The sequence below is a fragment of the Drosophila willistoni genome (genome assembly GCF_018902025.1).
Source record: "Drosophila willistoni isolate 14030-0811.24 chromosome 2L unlocalized genomic scaffold, UCI_dwil_1.1 Seg196, whole genome shotgun sequence".
Lineage (NCBI taxonomy): Eukaryota > Metazoa > Arthropoda > Insecta > Diptera > Drosophilidae > Drosophila > Drosophila willistoni.
This window is the reverse complement of record NW_025814048.1, coordinates 9078283-9096938: the sequence shown is the minus strand read 5'-3', so window position 1 is coordinate 9096938 and position 18656 is coordinate 9078283. Positions and strand designations below refer to the sequence as shown.

Here is an 18656-nt window from a genome sequence, read left to right as displayed (position 1 = left end):
TGCGTGCATGTTTCGAAAAACATTTTGAATTTGCGTGTTTGTTGCTGCTGCTGCTGCTTCCTTCAATGAGAAATCTAATTTAAAAGATACCAAATTTTAAATTATGGGGTTTTCTTGACTGCCAAAAATGTTTTGGTTTTTTTTTTCTTTTCCGTAGACATGTATGTATATATGTATATGTATGTATGATTGCTTCTACGTGCTGTGAAAATAAAGGTTTCGAGGTGCGCGACTAATTTTTTTTTTCTCTTGATGTTATGAGTACGATACGCAGTAGTTTTTTTTCTCTTATATATTGACGGAAATGCTGAATGTCAAAGTTTGTTGTGGTTGTTATTTTCCAGGCAAGTGATTACATAAGACAAGACAATATTTATATTAACCATTTAAATGCAATGGAAAAATATTTTTTTTTACTATGTATACTATGTTAAGTAGATTTCGCTTAAAAACAAAGTAAAAGCAAAGATTTATTTGTATTTTTGTCGAATTATATAACTATTATTTGGAGTTGTGAATTGTTTGAATTTATTTTTGGCGCCTCAGTTTTATAGCTCTCTCACAAGCGCCCTCTATATTTTAAATTACACCGCCAGGTATCGCAGAAACACAGCCTATCGATAACAAATCAACGTGTTGCTTCGTCTATCGATAACAAATAAGCAGTGGAACAGCTGTTTTTTGTGTATTTTTTGTATTTGTGTTGTTTTTTGTAATTATTTAAATTATTTAAATTTTAAGTGATAATGACTAGTTAAAATACGATGGAGGCTTCTTCAGACATAACAGATATATCATTTGCCGACTTTGAGACAAAAACAACTGAGGAAAATGAGTGCTACGAGGAGGACTGGAGGCATCTTAAATTGCAGGTGCGGTAATTGGCTTAAAAATTCTTTACAATATAAATCACTCGAATTAAACTTTACAGAAAGCTGAGAACATATTTGCGTCCGACCAGACACCGACTCCCACGCGGCTGATCAAGAACTGTGATGAAGTAGGTCTGTTTGAGGATTTGAACCCATTTGATTTGGGCTTCCAGCGTGCCACAGAGCAGAATGTGAGTGGCACAGAGAGTCGCACAGAGCCAGTGGCCAACGACGGGGATTCCCTGCACACGCCCCAAGTGTATGCTGTGGATCCGCCACCAGTTGCTGTGGATCCTCCACCAGTTGCCGTAGAAGCAGCAGCAGCAATAAACGATGCTCCAAGTGATAGCAGTCCCCTGGATGTGGAGCAGTTACTAGCCACAACATCGGTGCCAGCTCCTATACCTTTGGAGGGACCACCACCCTTACAGTTGATTCAACCGCAAGTAATCACTTGGGTTCTGCCCTCGCAGTCACTGGCCATGACAACAGAAGTTCCCAAAATTAGTAAATCATCGGCATCTGCGTCAACTAATACCATTCCCGCTCAAACTGTGCGTCCCTACATATTGCCGAAGCCCAGATCGGCTCCAGTAGCCCATAAACTGCCATTGCCTCCACTAATCGCCCCAAATCCTCCACCACCTGAGCCCAGTAGTGCCAGCCTCACACCAACATCACAATTACCTATTAAAGAGCGCCTAAAGGCTATAATTCATAGTAACAACAATAAGCGTACCTTTGTGCCGCCACCAAAAACCGTAAAAACCAAACCCCTTCGGGATGAGGATTGTATGGAAAGGCGTCGGGCGGCGGCCACACGATATCGCAACAAGATGCGTAATGAGCACAAGGAATTGCGGCTGCAGAATGCGCAACTTCAGCAAGAGAATCAGGAATTGCGCGACAGGGTTGCCAGACTAGAGAGAGAACTGCAGCAGCAGGACAAGAACAACAATCTGGCAGGTAGGAAAAAGATAGCAGACTTAATCCTTATAAAAAACAACTTTATTTTTCAGTGCCATCTAATCCCATACAAATTCCTGGCTCAGCTATACACCTGGTCTTTAATGTTCCCAAAATGATAGTTCCCACATCTACAGGTAGTTCCAGCACGGATAAAAAGTGATTTAGTTATAAGTATATAACCACAAGAGGTTCTATTTATAAAGTTCCAAATGAAAAAAAGGATTTTAAAAGTGAAAAGATTTAACTAACAATATTTAAAACATTCCGCATACTAACTTCAGCCTTATTTGTGACATGACCTACCTAATAATGATTTTCCGATACGTCGGTCGCCTCCAGTGCCATTTGCTTATGTTCTACTCTTTCTTTTTGAAATCCTTTTTACTTGGAACTTTTTTTAAGCAATCGATGTAAATACATAGTTATAGATAGTTTTATCATTTATTTGTACACAAAAGTGCCTTAATTTGTTTAAAAAACGAAAGAATATTGCATTCATGTCCTTCTATCACTGTCTATAATATCTGAGAATTCTCTTTGAATCTCCAAAATGGAACGTTCAATATCCAACAATGGAAAGGGCGAAGAGACGGATGGTTTCTCATACTGCTCTCTGGTCATCTGAAAGGTGGACAACTTTAGGTATTTATGCAGGGTTAGGGACAATGTTTCTTACCTCTTTCAAATTCTGCTGCAAGTCATTGCGTTGCTTGCACAATCTCATTATTTTATCATAGTACTTTTGAGCTAAAGGCTCTCCTTCCATACCTTCGTAATAGCGCTGGGCCATTAGTTCCATCTCCTGATTACGTATTTCATCCTCGGCCAATTGCATCTCCTGATTATCACGACGTCGTTCTCTTTCAATGGTGTGCATTAGGAGATCGATGTCCTTCTCCATCTCCATGACTTTACGACGCTGTTCGGATTCCTGGAGCTTCGCAATCACCTCACTCTTACGGCTCCTGACCTCCATTTGGTAGGTTAAAAGCATTTTGCGTTGGCAGGTAATACGTTCCTCCTCACGTTGTATGGTATCCTGATAGAGCTTCTCCATCTCCTTAAGCCGACGTGTGTGCTCTTCCTTTTTGAGGCCATTATTCAAACGTTCCATAGTCTTCATTTCCTCCAATTCCAGATGACGTAGACGTGCCTCAATATCCTGATTGTGTTTAACCAATGCCACTGTTTGCTCCTCCTGTTGGGCTATCCATTCGGTTGGATATTTTAGAAACTTGGGATACACTCCTTTGGGCACAGGCGAAAATGGTGGCACAAAGCGTTGCGGGTGCAGGACTAAGTCACACTTGGCCATTATGGAGCGAGCACGCTTCAGTAACTTGGTCATATCAATTGGATTTTGTTCATGATAGAACATTATTACAGACTTTTGATCCGGCAGACGTAGAATTATCTCACGATGTATCACATTATAGGCAATAGCCAAAAAAATAGGAAAATAAGGTGGTTCTGTTATGATATTATCCCACAGAACAAGCCATTGTTGCTCCTCCAGAACCTCGGCAAAGGCATTTGACAGCAACGACCAGGCATAATCCTTGGCTTCTAGTTCAAATGCTTTAAAAAACTTGCACAATTGTGGATCCAGGCGAAGCAAGAGATTATCAATCATGGCCAAATAGTTGGATGGTGGCAGTGGATGGAACTCAAACCACAAATAGAAATGGTTCTGAATCAAACTAACCAATAGTTCAAAACAGACTAAGCTGTTTTTGGGCAACTGCCGGACGAAGGGATAGATCAAATGTGGCATGAATTCAGCATAGGCAAACACCTTGCACCATTGACTGAGGCAGCTCCAGATCTTGATCACTCCACGTCTATGGGCTTCCTGGCGTATTTTTAATTCTTTCGCCTGATTCTTGATCTTCAGAGGTGGTCCCAGTTTGAGCAAACCCTGGAATTCAGTCTTATTAAACGGCAAATCCAGCAGAGAAGTCCATATTAGGAATCTATATTTCTCTGGATAGCAACCGTACTCCTTTAGCATAGCCTTCAATCTGTCAGGTTTTAACAGATGACGTATCTCCTTGTGGGAAGAGAGGCATGTAGGCAGATAATTAACTTTAGATGTCTTCAAAAGAGTTTTCTGTATTATCTTGCGGCAGTGCGTCTGAGCCTGGAGCGCACTAAATAACCGACAAGTGGACCAAACATTAACCTGACCACATTTGCTCAGGACCGAAAGCAATTTGCCATCGCGGCTAAGACTTAGACAGGATGCTTGCGAAGCTTCTATAATCAATTTGTTTTGCGTGTGACACAGATCCAGCATTACAGCTTGATTCCTGGATGTGATGCCAACTAATATGCGCTCCTTGGGCTGCGGCAGAAAGGCCATTTGCTTTAAAACAAAGTCATTGAGACGATAGATCTTTTCCAAATCTAAACTGACTGTGCTCAACATCAGAAGATAACCATCCAAACAGCTTAAGCAGAACTTGTTGCCATCCGGAGTAAAGCAATAGTTCAAGAGACTGCCATCGGCAAAATCCTGATCTTGGCAATTAAACAGCAACTCATCTTCCAGATCACTTAGATTGGGATCCTTTAAAGAAATCTCTGGAATGTCCTGGCTATTAGCCGTTAGACGCAACTTCCTGTTCCTAGTCTTGATGGGTTGAGCCATTTTTAGGGTATTCAGCGATAAGGAAGACCACACATGAATGGAATCATTGGTAAAGCATGTGAAGAACTTATCCGAGTTGGGCAAATATCCAGCAAATTTCAGCGTATAACGCGACTGATCAAACTGCAACTCATGCGAGATCCATAGAGATTGAAGATTAAAAAGAACAGCCTCTGCACCGAAACGCATTAATGCATTCGATGCGCTGGAGCTGTTCAAGCGATTGCCCCACGACATTTCATCAATGGCTGCTTCTCCCATTTTATTGCGACGGCTCACCACAGAGTTTTCCAAGTCCACTACAAAAACCTGACCCAGTTTATTAGCCACCATATATAGGTTTTTATGCAACGGCGAGGCACGCACTAAACGCCCGTGTGGCAGGAGGAAATTAAGTCGCCAATACCGTTTAATTACAAAATCAAATACAAATATGTTGCCCCTGCAAAGGAGAATGTTAAAGCAAAAGATTCAATTATATTCCAGGACTTACCGCTTGTCTATGGCTACCAGTTTGTTGCTATCATTGTTGAAGCAGCAGGCGGAAATGGGAATCCGCAGTTGTTGGCCATTTTCTTTGATCGTGTGATGCACAGTAAGAATGTTGCTGGAAAGGATTCAAACTATTAAAATCACCCCTATTATACAAGATTTTTCAATAATTTACCCAGTTTTATTATGCTTCAATTTAAAGGCCTGCTTACGCAGCGGAAGTTCAGGATTCTCTAGTTGTAAAGGACCGTGAGTCACTCCAAGGACCTCTTCCTCGAAACCCTCTTCGTTCTCTTCTTCTTCGCTGGACAATTCCCATTCTTCTTGCTCCTCAGAAAAGTAATTTTCGGCTTCATTTTCTTCTTCCACATTTTGCTCAGTTTCAGGATTCGAATTTTGTCCAGTCATTTGCGGTTTCCTTTTTCGAATTTGCTATTTAACTAATTTCCTTTTTTTCATTTGGCAACACAGACAACACAAAAAACAAAAACAGTGCTGGAAAACGTTTTTGAATCCACCGACTAGTTCCAAATTCCGATAAGTCGATTTTTCCCAACAAGAAGGAAAAATCGTTAATAGATACAGTGAACCCTAGCTAAACAATCGACCCGAATAACGAACATTTCGGATAATGAACACAGTTTTTGGGGAGAAAAGTATCGCTTGACAAATAAAGTTTTGGATAACGAACGACGAAAAAGGTGGAAATCTTATCTGCAGGGGAAATTCGAATGTAAGTACATTATAGACCTATCTAGTGTGACATATGTTTATTTTCCTTTTGTAAGAGTTTTAATTAAAACATGTAATCTATAAAATAATACATTGATTTATATGGGGAAAAATCTTCGCTTAACGCGCAGGATTCTGGAACGTTAACCGAGGGTCCATTGTATTTGAATTTTTAGATATGTCTCTTCTTATCAGCAAAAATAATTGGATGTCATTATTTTAGGCGTAGTTCTTTTAGTATCTTAAATATGACTATTAAAAAGTTAACAAAGATAAAATTGTAAAATGTTCTTCGTTATTTTGCCTTGTATTTCAAATCACTTTCTATAAATTGCCAACTTAAAAATGATGTTATTTATGGTGTTTATTAACTAATGTCTGTTAATTGTGAATACATTATATTTTTAAATAGCTGAGATTGACTTCGTACATGCGCTTATAACTAAAGAATCCCAAAAACTGCCGTCTAGAACATACCGCCATAAGGCGCATCCAATCCCTCTTCTCTGAAGGTGTAACCAAACATTGTTCCATAGTTAATGATATTTGCAATTATCGTGAACGTGCAAGCAGTCCAGGTGATCTGAGGAAAACCAAAGCATTATATTTCTGTGGGCCTTCTCGGTTTTGATTGCTTCTCTACTTACCACTGATGAGTGGGCCAAAACAATGGGCAAAGCAAAGGCACTCAATATCATGCCAGCTGTGAGGAAGAGTGCAAATTCTACCTTTGGATTCGTCTCATTGAGTGGTGTGGTTCTTTTGGCTATAAATACTGGCAGGACGGACAGTGCGTAGAAGAGTAAAACAAAGAATGGATAGAAGATCTTCGGAGTTGGAACGGCGCAGGCCAAGATCAGAAATGTCATGCCCAGGCATGTGAGAAATGCACAAACAAGCAGTCTGCAAATAAAAAACATGTATTTAATAGTCGACAGGTAAAAGGAGTTCTTAAGGATAGTATGTCAGTTTTTGTTTGCCGTGATGTCCGTGAGCCAGTGTCATCACAAGGGGCAGACACTTACGCTGTTTGGTTTTTTTTGTTGTTATTTTTTTTATCATCCAGACGATGCGGACATTGGCGAGAGGTCATCAACCGATAATGGAAGAAAGTTTAATCAGTTGGATGTCACACTAGACTTATAAAAATTACCTTTTAATGTTGCCATTGGATTTGTTTATAATTTTTTTTCCTTTGTCGCTAATGTCGCTAAAATGACTCAGATAGAAAAGTGTGGCCACACTTGGAAATAATCGATAACATATCAGAAACAGTCGGAATAAATTGATAACGAATCGGAATGGATAGAAAAGTGAACCACTTCTTTAAATTTAAATTTTAATTCACTTCAGCCGTTACATTTTATTTTAATTTAATTTTCATTCATTAGATTAAAGCCGCACTTTATGCACAATCTTCAAAAGACACGTCAAACGATTAAAAAGCAAAGTCGCTGTCGTTTATTTTAATTTTAAGACTAAACAGTACTCGGTTTAGGACGTCATTTAGCTATTAATTGCAGTCCCTTTATTGCACTTCACCTTTTCCGTATACCATTACCCATCGCCACTTTCACCTGCATCCGGAAAAGCTTTCAGTCTCACAAAATTTCATTGATAAAAATAAAATTTGTCCTATCCCAAAGTGAAAATGGTTCAGCGCGTGCCCATTACGAAAGCTACTCTCAAGTGGATGGGAAGGATGTATGGTCTGGTGGTGGGCGGTAGGCGTGTACATGTGTGCGATTGTGTGTATAGGCAGCCACCTGCTAGCTAGTGACAGAAAGTCTAAACGAACTTCGGCTTTTTCATGAATGCGATGTTGATTCAAAGAAAAACCATGGGACGTGCTGAGCTTTTTCTTTTTTTCTGTGTACTGTGGACGACGCAGGCGCCTTAACGGGTCCCTAGAAAGCTGCCCGCAACATTTAACAGTGCGGGGGCGAAGATAACATTTGCGTCACTGACTTGTCGTTCTTTGGCGCCGCCAGGCTCATTCAGTATAACGGTATATGTCGACGGCAATGGATCACAGGGCGCCAATCCACTACGGAAGCAACGATTGAGAGAACTATTTTTTCTCACACACAAAAAAAAAGTGATTGCAATTTGAAATAAAAGTGCAGCATTTGACATTTCGAATGAGCAATGCAAGTCGCTAGATATCTTATCTAACACTTACTTGACCCACATAGACCCAAAGGTGCCGTTAACTAATGAAAATTGTCGACAATATTGCACGCCCACGCAAATCTGCTGCGGTCCCCTTTGTGTGCAGAGTGCAAATTAGGGAGCAACCACCAGCTGCCCGAGAGTTCTAACCGTGTGTGTGTATGTGAATGTGAGACAGTGTGTGTGTGCGCTAAAATCAATAAACTCTGTCGTCGTCGTCGTTGGCGTCGTTGCTTGTGCGTTGAAAGGGCAAGACATATTAACCGGTGGCCATATGGTGGCAACTGTTCATTGTTAGTTAGCCAAATTGCCACACAAATAGTTATAAAATACGAATAAAAGGAATAAAGACAAATCGAACTAAAGGAATTGAAATTGGAATTGCAATTGAAGGCAGAGAGACAAGTGCGTGTGACATATTGAAGAGTGCAACATGGCCATGTCTATGGCCTGTGCCTTGGCTGCAGCCATATTGTGCAGCATATTGGGTCACTGCGAAATGTCCGTTTACCCAGGTATGTCTAAAAATAGATCACACACACACACACACACATACATTTGTATTCAAAGCCGCACATAGTTTTAAGTTTTCGCTGTGTGTGTGTGTGTGTGTGAGTTTGTGTCGTCGTGAATGGTGCAGGAAGGCTATGAAAGAGAACCCCAGTCCATAGAAGCCCGAGACACTTCGTTTTGTGTATACGTACGAATCCTACGTACATACCATCCATCGAGTATCAAATATTCACGAATCAAACCAAAACACCCACGCGCACTTTGACTTCGTTTCGAAGGAGGCCCACCATCCACCACACAAACACACAAACACACACACACACACACAAAGTGCAGCGGTCACAGGATACTTGCCTAGCAGGATACACATACACACACACACACACCCTCATACACACACAGGTGGTGGCTGTAACTTCGTTTTCTACGTAAGCAATTTAGTTGTTGTGTCTATATGCAGATATATATTTTAGCCATATGAAAGGATATCCTCAAACAAAAAGTCATCAACTTTTATTTCAAATTCTATTTCTAACCAAAAATTTTAATTGAAAGAGCAAACTTTTTTAAACTTTCACTAGTTAAAAGTTAGTCTGCAGGCATGAAAAATTGACATATTTTAACATTTTCGACTATTCATATTAAAAAGTTCACCAAGAAGGCTCGTTTAAAATTAGAGTAAGCATTTTTTGAAGTGGCAACAACAACACGAAATTTAATAAAGTTTTCCAAGCACGTCACTAGCTTATTTTGCGTCTGTGTTTGTCCTTTTCATGGGAAATTGTGATAATGGGACTGGCGGGGGAGCTGCTGGCGGGGGGCTGCGTGTGTGCGTGCCTCGCCTGGCTAGAAACGCGTGTGTAATTGGTCTATTTTTAAACCCCGAATGGCAATTAAATGGACTTTTGTTTGTCTATTTCGATGGCGGCATTTAATAACCGAATCCGAAACGGAATCGGAATCCTTTTTTTTGTTAGAGGTTATTTTGGTTTTAGGTTATTTGTTGCTATTTTTAACTGCTGACACGCAACGGACATTTGTCATTAGCATAATCAGTTTGATCCCCCATCTCCTGCATTTTTTCGAAACATTTGGACATTTTCTTCCTGCTTCTAATTTTAAAAATGCAATTTCCTCATCTTTTATCTTTGCAGGATTACGTCGTCGTCCCATTCAGCAACCGGTGGCCATAGATCCTCAATATGAACAGGAATATGCGTTTCTAGCCCAGATGATGGAGCAGCATGCCCGACGACGGCTCCAGCAGCAATTTGATCAGCAATTGCATGAGATCAATATGAAAATGGATCGTCAGAGGCAACTGTTGGAGCGGGAACGCTATCGCCAGCGTCAGCAGGAGTTGCAGGTGGAGCGGGAGGCGGAAGAAGATGAATATGGCAATAATTTGGAGAATCAACAGTACGACCAGTACGATAATGTGGAGGCGGAAGGCTACTATGGCAGTCCAATGGATGGAATGCCCGCTCAGGCGCCCATGCCTCCAATGCCCCCGATGCAATCGATTTATCTGCCAACCACACACTCCGAACGATTAGATGATAATATCAGACGAAATAAAGCCCAAAAGGAGCGCATTCCATTCGCTGTGGGTCCCAACGATGCCCGCTTCTTTGACAATCCCAATGATCCTTCGGGTGAACTGGACTCTCGGGCTCTCGATGATTACGAGGAGTATGCTCCCCTAGAGCCAACAGTAGCTTCCGCCACACCGCGCAGCAAAGTGGCCACTCCAGTGTCCGCACCAGTTCCAGTCGAACCGCCAAAACTTTTAGATGCCTCCAATGCCAATTTCCATCGTATTAATCCTCAAACAGCAGCCGCTGCAGCTGTGGCTGGAGCCAGTGCATCCAATTCACATGAAATCAATGCACTGATTGATAAACTTCAAAAGCAAAGCAAATCCTCACATCATCCGCAACTAACAATGGCCAATGGAGTTGCCGGCGGAGAGGCGGCCGAGCAAATTGTTCTCAGACAACATCTGGGCATGAATAGCGAAATGGGCGTCTATATAGTGGCTTTAATAGCGGGAGTTAGTGCAGCTGTTACCGTGGGATTGCTAGCCTTGGGAGTCACCTGGTAAGTAGAAAATAAAATGCAACAACTCGTCTGGGTGTCACTTGGCAGTAAATATCATAATGTATACCTATAGATTTTCAAAGTAGAAACCTCAATGAAAGGCAGGTTGAATGAAATAATGAGGCCTTATTTCTCGCCCTTTAGACTTTAGGGGGTTAGATTTCAAAGGACCTTTGTTAAATGTCAATACTTGGCTAGTTTGAAAGTCTAATAAGCTAAAAGGAAAAATATTTTTGTATTACCTAAATAAGATTTTCTCAAAATCTTGAGTCTGTATGTTGTCCATGATGGACTATATTTATTTAAGAAGAGCTAAAAGGGTTCTCGTAAGAACTACATACAAGAAGTACTGGAATTTTATGTATATATTACCTCAGAAAAAAGTTATAAGAAACTCTAGTTAATGTGATTATTCAATACATTTCCAAACTAAGCTCTTTACCCTTAACAAATACCCAGGTACAACTTATACTAAACCCAACATTCTTTATGTTATTCATTACTCCTTTTAGGTTTCACAACCGCAGCAAGGCAGCCGCTGACGTAGATTATCCTGCTTATGGTGTAACAGGACCCAATAAGGATGTTTCGCCGTCGGGCGATCGCAAGTTGGCCCAAAGTGCACAAATGTATCATTATCAGCATCAGAAGCAACAGATTATAGCCATGGAGAATTGTCAGGCGACCGATGGCAGTTGCGGTCTTTCGGATGTGGAGAGCGACGATGACAATGAAGAGGGCGATTACACGGTGTACGAGTGTCCCGGCTTGGCTCCCACTGGTGAAATGGAGGTAAAGAATCCACTCTTCCTGGACGAAACGCCAGCCACGCCGGCTAACAATTTGGCAACCAATTCGTCGTCGAACGGCCCATCGAATGGAACATCGGGAACGAATAACAATATTACTCAGGCCACGCCCCAGCAACCGGCTACGGTTAAGAAGGGTTCGATCAAACCGAATATGAATCTATTGAATGCCGCCGCCTCGGCGGTGGCCAAAGAGGAGCAAAAGAAGCGCAAGAGTAAGAAGTAAATCTCCAAAAGGTGTTACACTTTTTTTTTCTTAGAACCATTGTCAGCCAATTTGGAAAAGAACAAACTATATAGACATTTCAAAAGCCGGACGGATGTATGTATTCCTAACAAAGAAACAAACAAAAAAAAAAAGAAACAAAAAGATTACAGTAGATGAGTCCATGGAATTTAATTCCTGTAAAAGACAAGGACGAACAAGGACACTAACATACACAAAACACATACAAACACACAGACTTACATAACAGACACGCAACTGAAAAACTGTCTCTAATCTTCCTCTAATGCATAAGAATTCTCCTTATCACACATATGATACACATAGTTATGTATATTGTATCGTAATCGTATCGCTATGATGTAAGATGTGCACGTCCTCCCCCCCCTAACCTACCCCTCTATCCGTACCCCTACTCTACCCCTCCTCAATCACACCCTCCAGAAGACCCCAAGCTGTGCTGTCAATCTGTCCATCAAAAACAGATGCAGGTGGCTTGTGGCTTTGGCTATTATACTTATAATATATGCATATATGTATTATATTATGAAGATATTTATAAAAATGATTCTATTTACAATCCAAGATGTGTACTTATTATTGTATTTTGTAATTTAAAACAAATTTATATCAAACAAAAAACAAAAACAAAAATTGAGAAAACTTTCAACTTTTTTGGTGTCTGCAACAAGAATCAATTTATGGGTAAATATTTTAAAGTCTGCAAAAACAAAAAAAAAGAAAACTAACAAGAACAACAAACTAAACTAACATATTATACCTATTATTATTATGATTATCTACAAATATATATATACATATATATATTATATATATTCATGTAATTATTGTAACATATTCAATTCCATTTTTGTTTTTTAGTTGTCTTTTTTTTACTTAGTTTTTATTCTATTTTCTTCTACGCTTTGTGATCTTAAATTATCTGTGTCAATTTAGAAACTACAATTCTGGTAATCAACATATATTCGGAAAAAACAAAGAGAATTATTTACAAAAAAAAAAAAAACAAAACAAACAAAAGAAAATATATGAAAAAAAAATCTTAACAATAATTTCCAGCACATTCATGTAAAGTAAATGAAAAACGACTGATAAACACACACACAAAGAAAAGAAAAGAAATGAAAAAACTAACAAAAAATTAAAAAAAAAACACTCGTCTATTGTACAAAAAGGAAAAAAACGAAAGGAAAACGAAACAATTTATTTAAATAAAAAACAAAACAAACATACTTGAAAGTCTCAAGAAAAACTGTAGCGAAACATTTACTAAATACTATTATTATAATTCTCAATTGCTGTAAATAAAAAAAAAAAAAAATAAATAAACCGAAATGTAAACGAAACGAAACATCATTGCGGCCGAAAAAGGACAAAAAACAAAAAACCCCGAAAACTCGAGAGTTTTAAAAATGAATAATAATAATTATAATAATAATAATAAAATTAATAGTAATTGACAAAAATAAAATGCAAAGCATGTTGAACAACTATTTTATATCCCATTGGAAATTGACTTAGCAACAATAATTAAATGATGGAAATGAAAATTGCAAGCAAGAAAATGTTGAGTTTGAAAATATATATCTATATATATATATAATACACGTATGTATGTATTATGTACCTATATGTACTATATGTATGTATGTGCATACATTTTGTATGCATTAATCAGCTAAATTACCTAACAAACAGCGTATATGTATATTGTGTACAACAAAATGAACCAAAACCAAAAATTGGAGCATTATTTCATTTATTTTATGTATAATAACCGTAATACGAAAAACACACACAACAACAACAACAAAAATTATACAAATAATAATAAAGTAAATAAATATATGCATACATACAAAATAAACTAAACTAACCCAAACAAAAAAAAAGAAACGATTTTAAAGTGTTTTTTTATTGTTCTGAAATTTTAGATGGGCTATGGAAAATCTATGGAAATAATTTCAACAATATCTTTCTTGAAAAGTTTTAACTTTTCGAATCTATAACTTTGTCAAATTTTAATCGATTTTTAAAAGTTATATCACATTTTCATACTTGACATCAATTTTAGAATTGGCATAAAAAACCACGTAAATTATCAGGTAATCATTCTCAAACGGGGCAAAAATGGCAATGAGGAGCAAATTATTGGAAAAGAAACATAAATTTCATGAATTTTTATAAATTTTTGGATTTTTTTTTACAAAATTCATCTCATTGTTTTTAATTTCAATTGAATTGAATTCCAATTTTGCAAAAACTCGTAATGTATCAGTAAATTTGATCCGATTTAAAAAAAAATAAAATTATGATGTGGGAAAATCTCCCAAGTGAACCGAAATTTCGATCGAAATTGGTACTTTTGAGTAAAAAATACGCAAATGTTTTTTTAGGTGGCCCACTTGGGAGGTTTTCACACATCATAACCGGATTGAGTTTAATTTTTAAAAATTTCTTAATGTTTGTTGTCATTTAAAAACATTTTTTTATTAATTGATGTATAACGTTTTGAAATCGCTTAGAAATCCGGCACAATACAGTCTGATAAAAGGCCAAAATTTGATGTCAAAAATTCTAAAAAAAAACTTGTTTTGGAAATCGTTTTTGACCGTTTTTCAGTCATGTTCTAATTTTCACATTGAAAATCCAAACCTTTAATTTGCATCCGAAAGCTTTGAACCCGAAAGCTAATAATTTTGGTTGCTACAGGCCCTGTGCTGGCTTAATCCGGCACTGTAAAGGCAAATCTATGAATCAGACAAATCGATGCAATATATTGGCAAAGAATTTATTATAGCTACACGTTTGTCTAAAAGCAATATTTGCATTGAAAGTCATCCACAGGACATCACGAACATTAGTATTTGTTTCAAAAAAGAGGATTATTTTACTGCTTATTATTTTAAATACTTTAGCGGGTTTCTAATGAGAGCCACTATGGCAATTATAATGGAAGCAAAACTAGCTGATCGCAAAGGTGTTTAAAGAGGTGATACAGGCCCCAGTAAATTGACACCAAGCAGAAAGGATATTGTTGTCCTCAAAGGAAAATAGCAAATCTAGATTTATAGAGCTTTAACAAAGGAGCATAACATGAATTCGCTCTGCCAAGGATAAGGGTTTTAGACTTAAATTCGCCTCACTGAATTTTAGTCAAGTTTCAGTTATTGCCATTGAGAAGTTTCCAAGCTTTTTGGCAGTTATTTTCTTTGAAATTTGAAAATTTAAAAAGTCTATGTACATATGTGGCAATAGATATTTAATCCGATTAGCAATTGTTCAAATTTAAAAAGAGATTTTGCAAAGTTATTTGCTTTGCTCACTCATTTGACTATTTGTAAGTTTAAGTAATTGACTTACGACACGGCACAATAGAAACTGTATTCTATTAGCCTTGGGAATTTATGAATAACTAAAATCAAGCTTTAAAAAAAAGGAACTAATGGCTTGCTCACTTAATCACTTTTGCTTCGAAATCCCCAAAATGAACAACTCGTTCGTTGTGGATGATGAAATGCAAACATTTCATATTGATTGCTCTAGTTTTGGTTGGTCGAAGTCAACTCCACACGTTAGCCCCTGGATAGACCCGATGACCTCCAGGCTCATTGGATTTTACAATTTGGTAGGAAAAATTTGTTATGCCACAGCAAATCTCCAGTAGCAGCAGGAGCACTTGACCAAACATGGCAGGGAATCAGGTGACGACGACATGCAATCAGGCTCAATTCACATAAATACTTCATTAGCTGCGGTGTCCCGACGATTGGGATTAGTCCACACATCCTCCTCCTCCTCCATGTACATAAATGTATGTATACATGGTCCGTTCAGTCTCTCGCTTGTTGCATATTTGAAATCATTTTTGATGTCGCCTAACCAGACTGAACCAACTACCTGGAGTAACGCACCTAAAATAATAATAACAAGCCGAGATTGCCTTACCTCAAATGGCAATTTATTAAAAATCAATGCCTGTCGTTCCAACACACAAAACAGGATGTGAAGAGAATAGAACAGAAAATCAGCAATTTTCAGCAGCCCCAACAACCTCAACAACGTGTGTTCCGACATATCAACCCAACAGCTAGCCAGCCAGCCAGCCAACCAGCCAGCCAGCCATCTAGCCTTCCATTGTGTCACCCAGAACGAGGCACCTCCCCCATGTGGTTGGGTGTTTGTGTTTGTGCTCCAATAACTGTTGCAGCAGACAGCATGGCAGAGGACAGCTTGGCACACGATAGCATAAGACACTGGTCAACAAGTTTACTTGTTCTCAGGATTTACCTGAGCATTTGCAAAGTTGAAAGTCATATTAGCTAAGTGCACCCTTGTCGTATACGTAATGCATATTTTTCCAATAATTATGACTTAATATCTTAATCGATAGACTAATTATCTTGTAGCAGAGTGTAACCACAGATGCTGACCGTTGTTATCCTTGCCAGCACATACAACGCAGACATATGCCAGAATGTGAAAGAGCTGCTCCTCTACTGCCCTTTGGTTGGCATTGCTCGTGCAGCCAGCAGCTGTTGCTGATATTTCTGTTGCTGCTGCTGCTGCCGCTGCTGCTGGTTCAGGCGACATTTCCGGGTAGTTTGAAGTAATTGCTCGCCAAGCTGTTGCCACTAAATGGGGGCCATGGGCTACGAAACACTGGCAAAGGCGAACAGGCGAAAATGAAGGGGGTTTGGTTGTCCTGGTGATGCTGGTGGTCAGGCTTAGACCCACAGTCAAGCGGCTTATGTTAGCCAACATCAGGAGTAGCCGTAGCAGCAGCACCAGCAGCAGCCCACGTGGCGTATGAACGATGTCAAGTGAATGCGGCCGGAAGGCGAAATTTTGTTTGGCAAGCGAATTTACCAGTAGGCCAACATCCATTCCTTCCAAAAATTGGTGGGAGGAGAGAAAAAAAAAAAAAAGAAAAACGTAAAAATGGCATCACTGCAGATACGTGACTTTCCTTTTCTCTTTTTTATCGAATGAATTCGCCAGCTTCCGCCTCCGCATGTACTTTCCTCATCCACCACACCCCTTAACCTTTCCTACCTTTTGCCACCCATTGACTGCAGTTGACTGTAGCAGCCGTATCCGTAGCCGTATCCGTAAACATATCCGGGGCCTTTTGCAAATTTTTCCATTCCGTATTCCGCATTTTGCATATTAACTAAGTGAGTGAAACATTTCGTTGACAACTTTTCGAAACATCCTGTCTAAATATTTACTTTTTCTACATGTGCGACTAGGTTTTCGTTTTTGGATTTTGGGTTTTGGGTTATGAGGTTTAGGGTTCTTCTGCTGGGGCATGAGATTTGGGATTCGTCGCCTCAAGATGTTCAGCAAATTGAAATTTAAATTCGATACAAAAAAAATAAGAAAGGCAAAAGAATAAAAAGGGGAAAATATATTGATGGACGCCTTTGACCGTATCGTTTAACATATTTCCGTTGGCTAAGCAATTTTCCAAAATACTTGCAACATTTTTTACACCATTCCCCCCCTTCAAAATGAAACCAAGGCCAATAAGTCTACACTGTCTGTCTGTCTGAATGTCTGTCTTTCTGTCTGACTTTCTCATCTTTCCATTTCTACATATTTATTAAATATTGAATGTTTCTCTTTTGTACTAGCTGATGACTAAGCCTAAGGGGGCTGCTCCAAAAACGAAAAGAAAATAAAATATATATGTATATGTATTTTTCCTTTTCATCCTTTGTGTGGAGTGCCTTGGGCCAGGCAAAGGGCCCAGAGAGAAAGTTGCCAACAATAAAAAAATAGGCAAAAAAGTGGACATCATGGGGGTTAAATATGCAAATTGTTTGGATAGGTGAGAAGAGGTGAGGCGAGGTGTTGGTGTTAGCATGCCGAGCTGAACCATAAAGTTAGTCATAAGCCAGACATGTCAATATGAATGGAGATTTATTTTTTGCCAAAAGTAGAGAGAAAAGGACAGGTCCATTCACCTTTAAGTGAGATCATGGTCCTAAGGCAAACGAATGCATATTCATTTTTGGATTATACGTATTTCAATTTATTTTCACTATCACATACATTTTTAACGTCCCCAGATCTCGACAGTCGAGTTAATGCCCTTGCTAACCAGACTACGAAGATTTACTGTGGCGAAACGGTATCCTGGACCACCAGACCACAGACTTGGTGAAGCTCCGGAACTGTTCTTGAAGTTATCATACACAAATACGGCCGAAATGTTATAGTAATTCACAGTACCCTAAAATTGGAGAAAGAAGAAAATTTTCAAAAGTTAGATTTAACTTTCTATTATGAGACGAGAACTCTCTTCAAACTTACAGCTCTGGGAAAATCAACATTGACGCTCCAGTAATTATTCTTAATGGGATTACGCACTTCGATCTGGCGGGATAGCAGATAGTCATTATTGGCACGTTTGCCCCAACTGGCACTGTAGCCATAGCTGGCACCCAGAAGAGCCAACAGGAAAACCGAACTGAGCAGGAATTTCATTTTTATAATTATGTTGATTATTATTCTCTTTGTGTGTTGTCACTTTCAACGCTGAGGTTCACGGTTGTATGCCAGCTGTTTGTCGATGGTTTGCCTTTTATAGGCGGGAAGCTTGTTTACAAAGTCAATTCACCTTTTTTAATTAACTTTTAGTTACATAGAAGCTTATCGCACCTGTAGGTTCTTCTGTCTACCTTAACAGAAAAAAAAAAGCAAATCAAAGTGAAAGGAACCCCCCCACACACACGTTTACAGGTAATAGGCGAAATTTGATTAGATTAAGTTGTTGATTTTGAGTCATGCCATATGAAATTGGCATATTTTTGGGATTCTGTTGTTGTCTTACCAGGAAAACTACTTCAAATCGAATTCTGTTATTTTTTAATATTTTTTTATACTTTTTATAACTGAGTCTCTCTGTTTCGACGTCAGGCGAATGAATAAAATGAAGGGAAGCAAAATGACAAGATAAAAAACAATATATTTGTTTGTTTTATTTCTTTCTTTGTTTTTCTCTATATAATTTAGTTGGTAGAAAGTTAACACTATCTTAATTACTTTTTATTAATATGTTTTTGCTTTGTTTATTAACTTTATTCTCTTTTATA

The 18656-nt window shown here is 38.6% G+C and overlaps 5 protein-coding genes across 5 annotated transcripts; 2 read left to right on the top strand and 3 right to left on the bottom strand.

The window, feature by feature from the left end:
• The first annotated feature begins 697 nt into the window (after positions 1 to 697).
• Positions 698 to 2349, top strand: LOC6640182 (cyclic AMP-dependent transcription factor ATF-7). The gene is made up of 3 exons (XM_002062927.3): positions 698 to 872; positions 932 to 1838; positions 1892 to 2349. The coding sequence occupies exons 1-3, from the start codon at positions 765 to 767 to the stop codon at positions 1999 to 2001; spliced, it is 1125 nt and encodes a 374-aa protein (XP_002062963.1). The 5' UTR covers positions 698 to 764; the 3' UTR covers positions 2002 to 2349.
• On the bottom strand, positions 2257 to 5450 carry LOC6640005 (TBC1 domain family member 31). Its single transcript, XM_002062928.3, has 4 exons — positions 5159 to 5450; positions 4985 to 5098; positions 2518 to 4933; positions 2257 to 2462 (listed from the first exon to the last, which is right to left on the bottom strand). Exons 1-4 carry the CDS (start codon positions 5389 to 5391, stop codon positions 2337 to 2339), a joined length of 2889 nt encoding a protein of 962 aa, XP_002062964.1. The 5' UTR covers positions 5392 to 5450; the 3' UTR covers positions 2257 to 2336.
• Positions 5451 to 6061: 611 nt separating this feature from the next.
• Positions 6062 to 7712, bottom strand: LOC6640047 (vacuolar protein sorting-associated protein 55 homolog). The gene is made up of 4 exons (XM_047009973.1): positions 7684 to 7712; positions 6869 to 7039; positions 6363 to 6618; positions 6062 to 6298 (listed from the first exon to the last, which is right to left on the bottom strand). Exons 1-4 carry the CDS (start codon positions 7710 to 7712, stop codon positions 6182 to 6184), a joined length of 573 nt encoding a protein of 190 aa, XP_046865929.1. The 3' UTR covers positions 6062 to 6181.
• Positions 7713 to 7714: 2 nt separating this feature from the next.
• On the top strand, positions 7715 to 12300 carry LOC6640048. The gene is made up of 3 exons (XM_002062930.4): positions 7715 to 8402; positions 9555 to 10500; positions 11013 to 12300. The coding sequence occupies exons 1-3, from the start codon at positions 8321 to 8323 to the stop codon at positions 11533 to 11535; spliced, it is 1551 nt and encodes a 516-aa protein (XP_002062966.1). The 5' UTR covers positions 7715 to 8320; the 3' UTR covers positions 11536 to 12300.
• A 5269-nt stretch (positions 12301 to 17569) lies between these two features.
• On the bottom strand, positions 17570 to 18088 carry LOC6640510. The gene is made up of 2 exons (XM_002062931.4): positions 17875 to 18088; positions 17570 to 17794 (listed from the first exon to the last, which is right to left on the bottom strand). Exons 1-2 carry the CDS (start codon positions 18046 to 18048, stop codon positions 17618 to 17620), a joined length of 351 nt encoding a protein of 116 aa, XP_002062967.1. The 5' UTR covers positions 18049 to 18088; the 3' UTR covers positions 17570 to 17617.
• Positions 18089 to 18656: the final 568 nt, after the last annotated feature.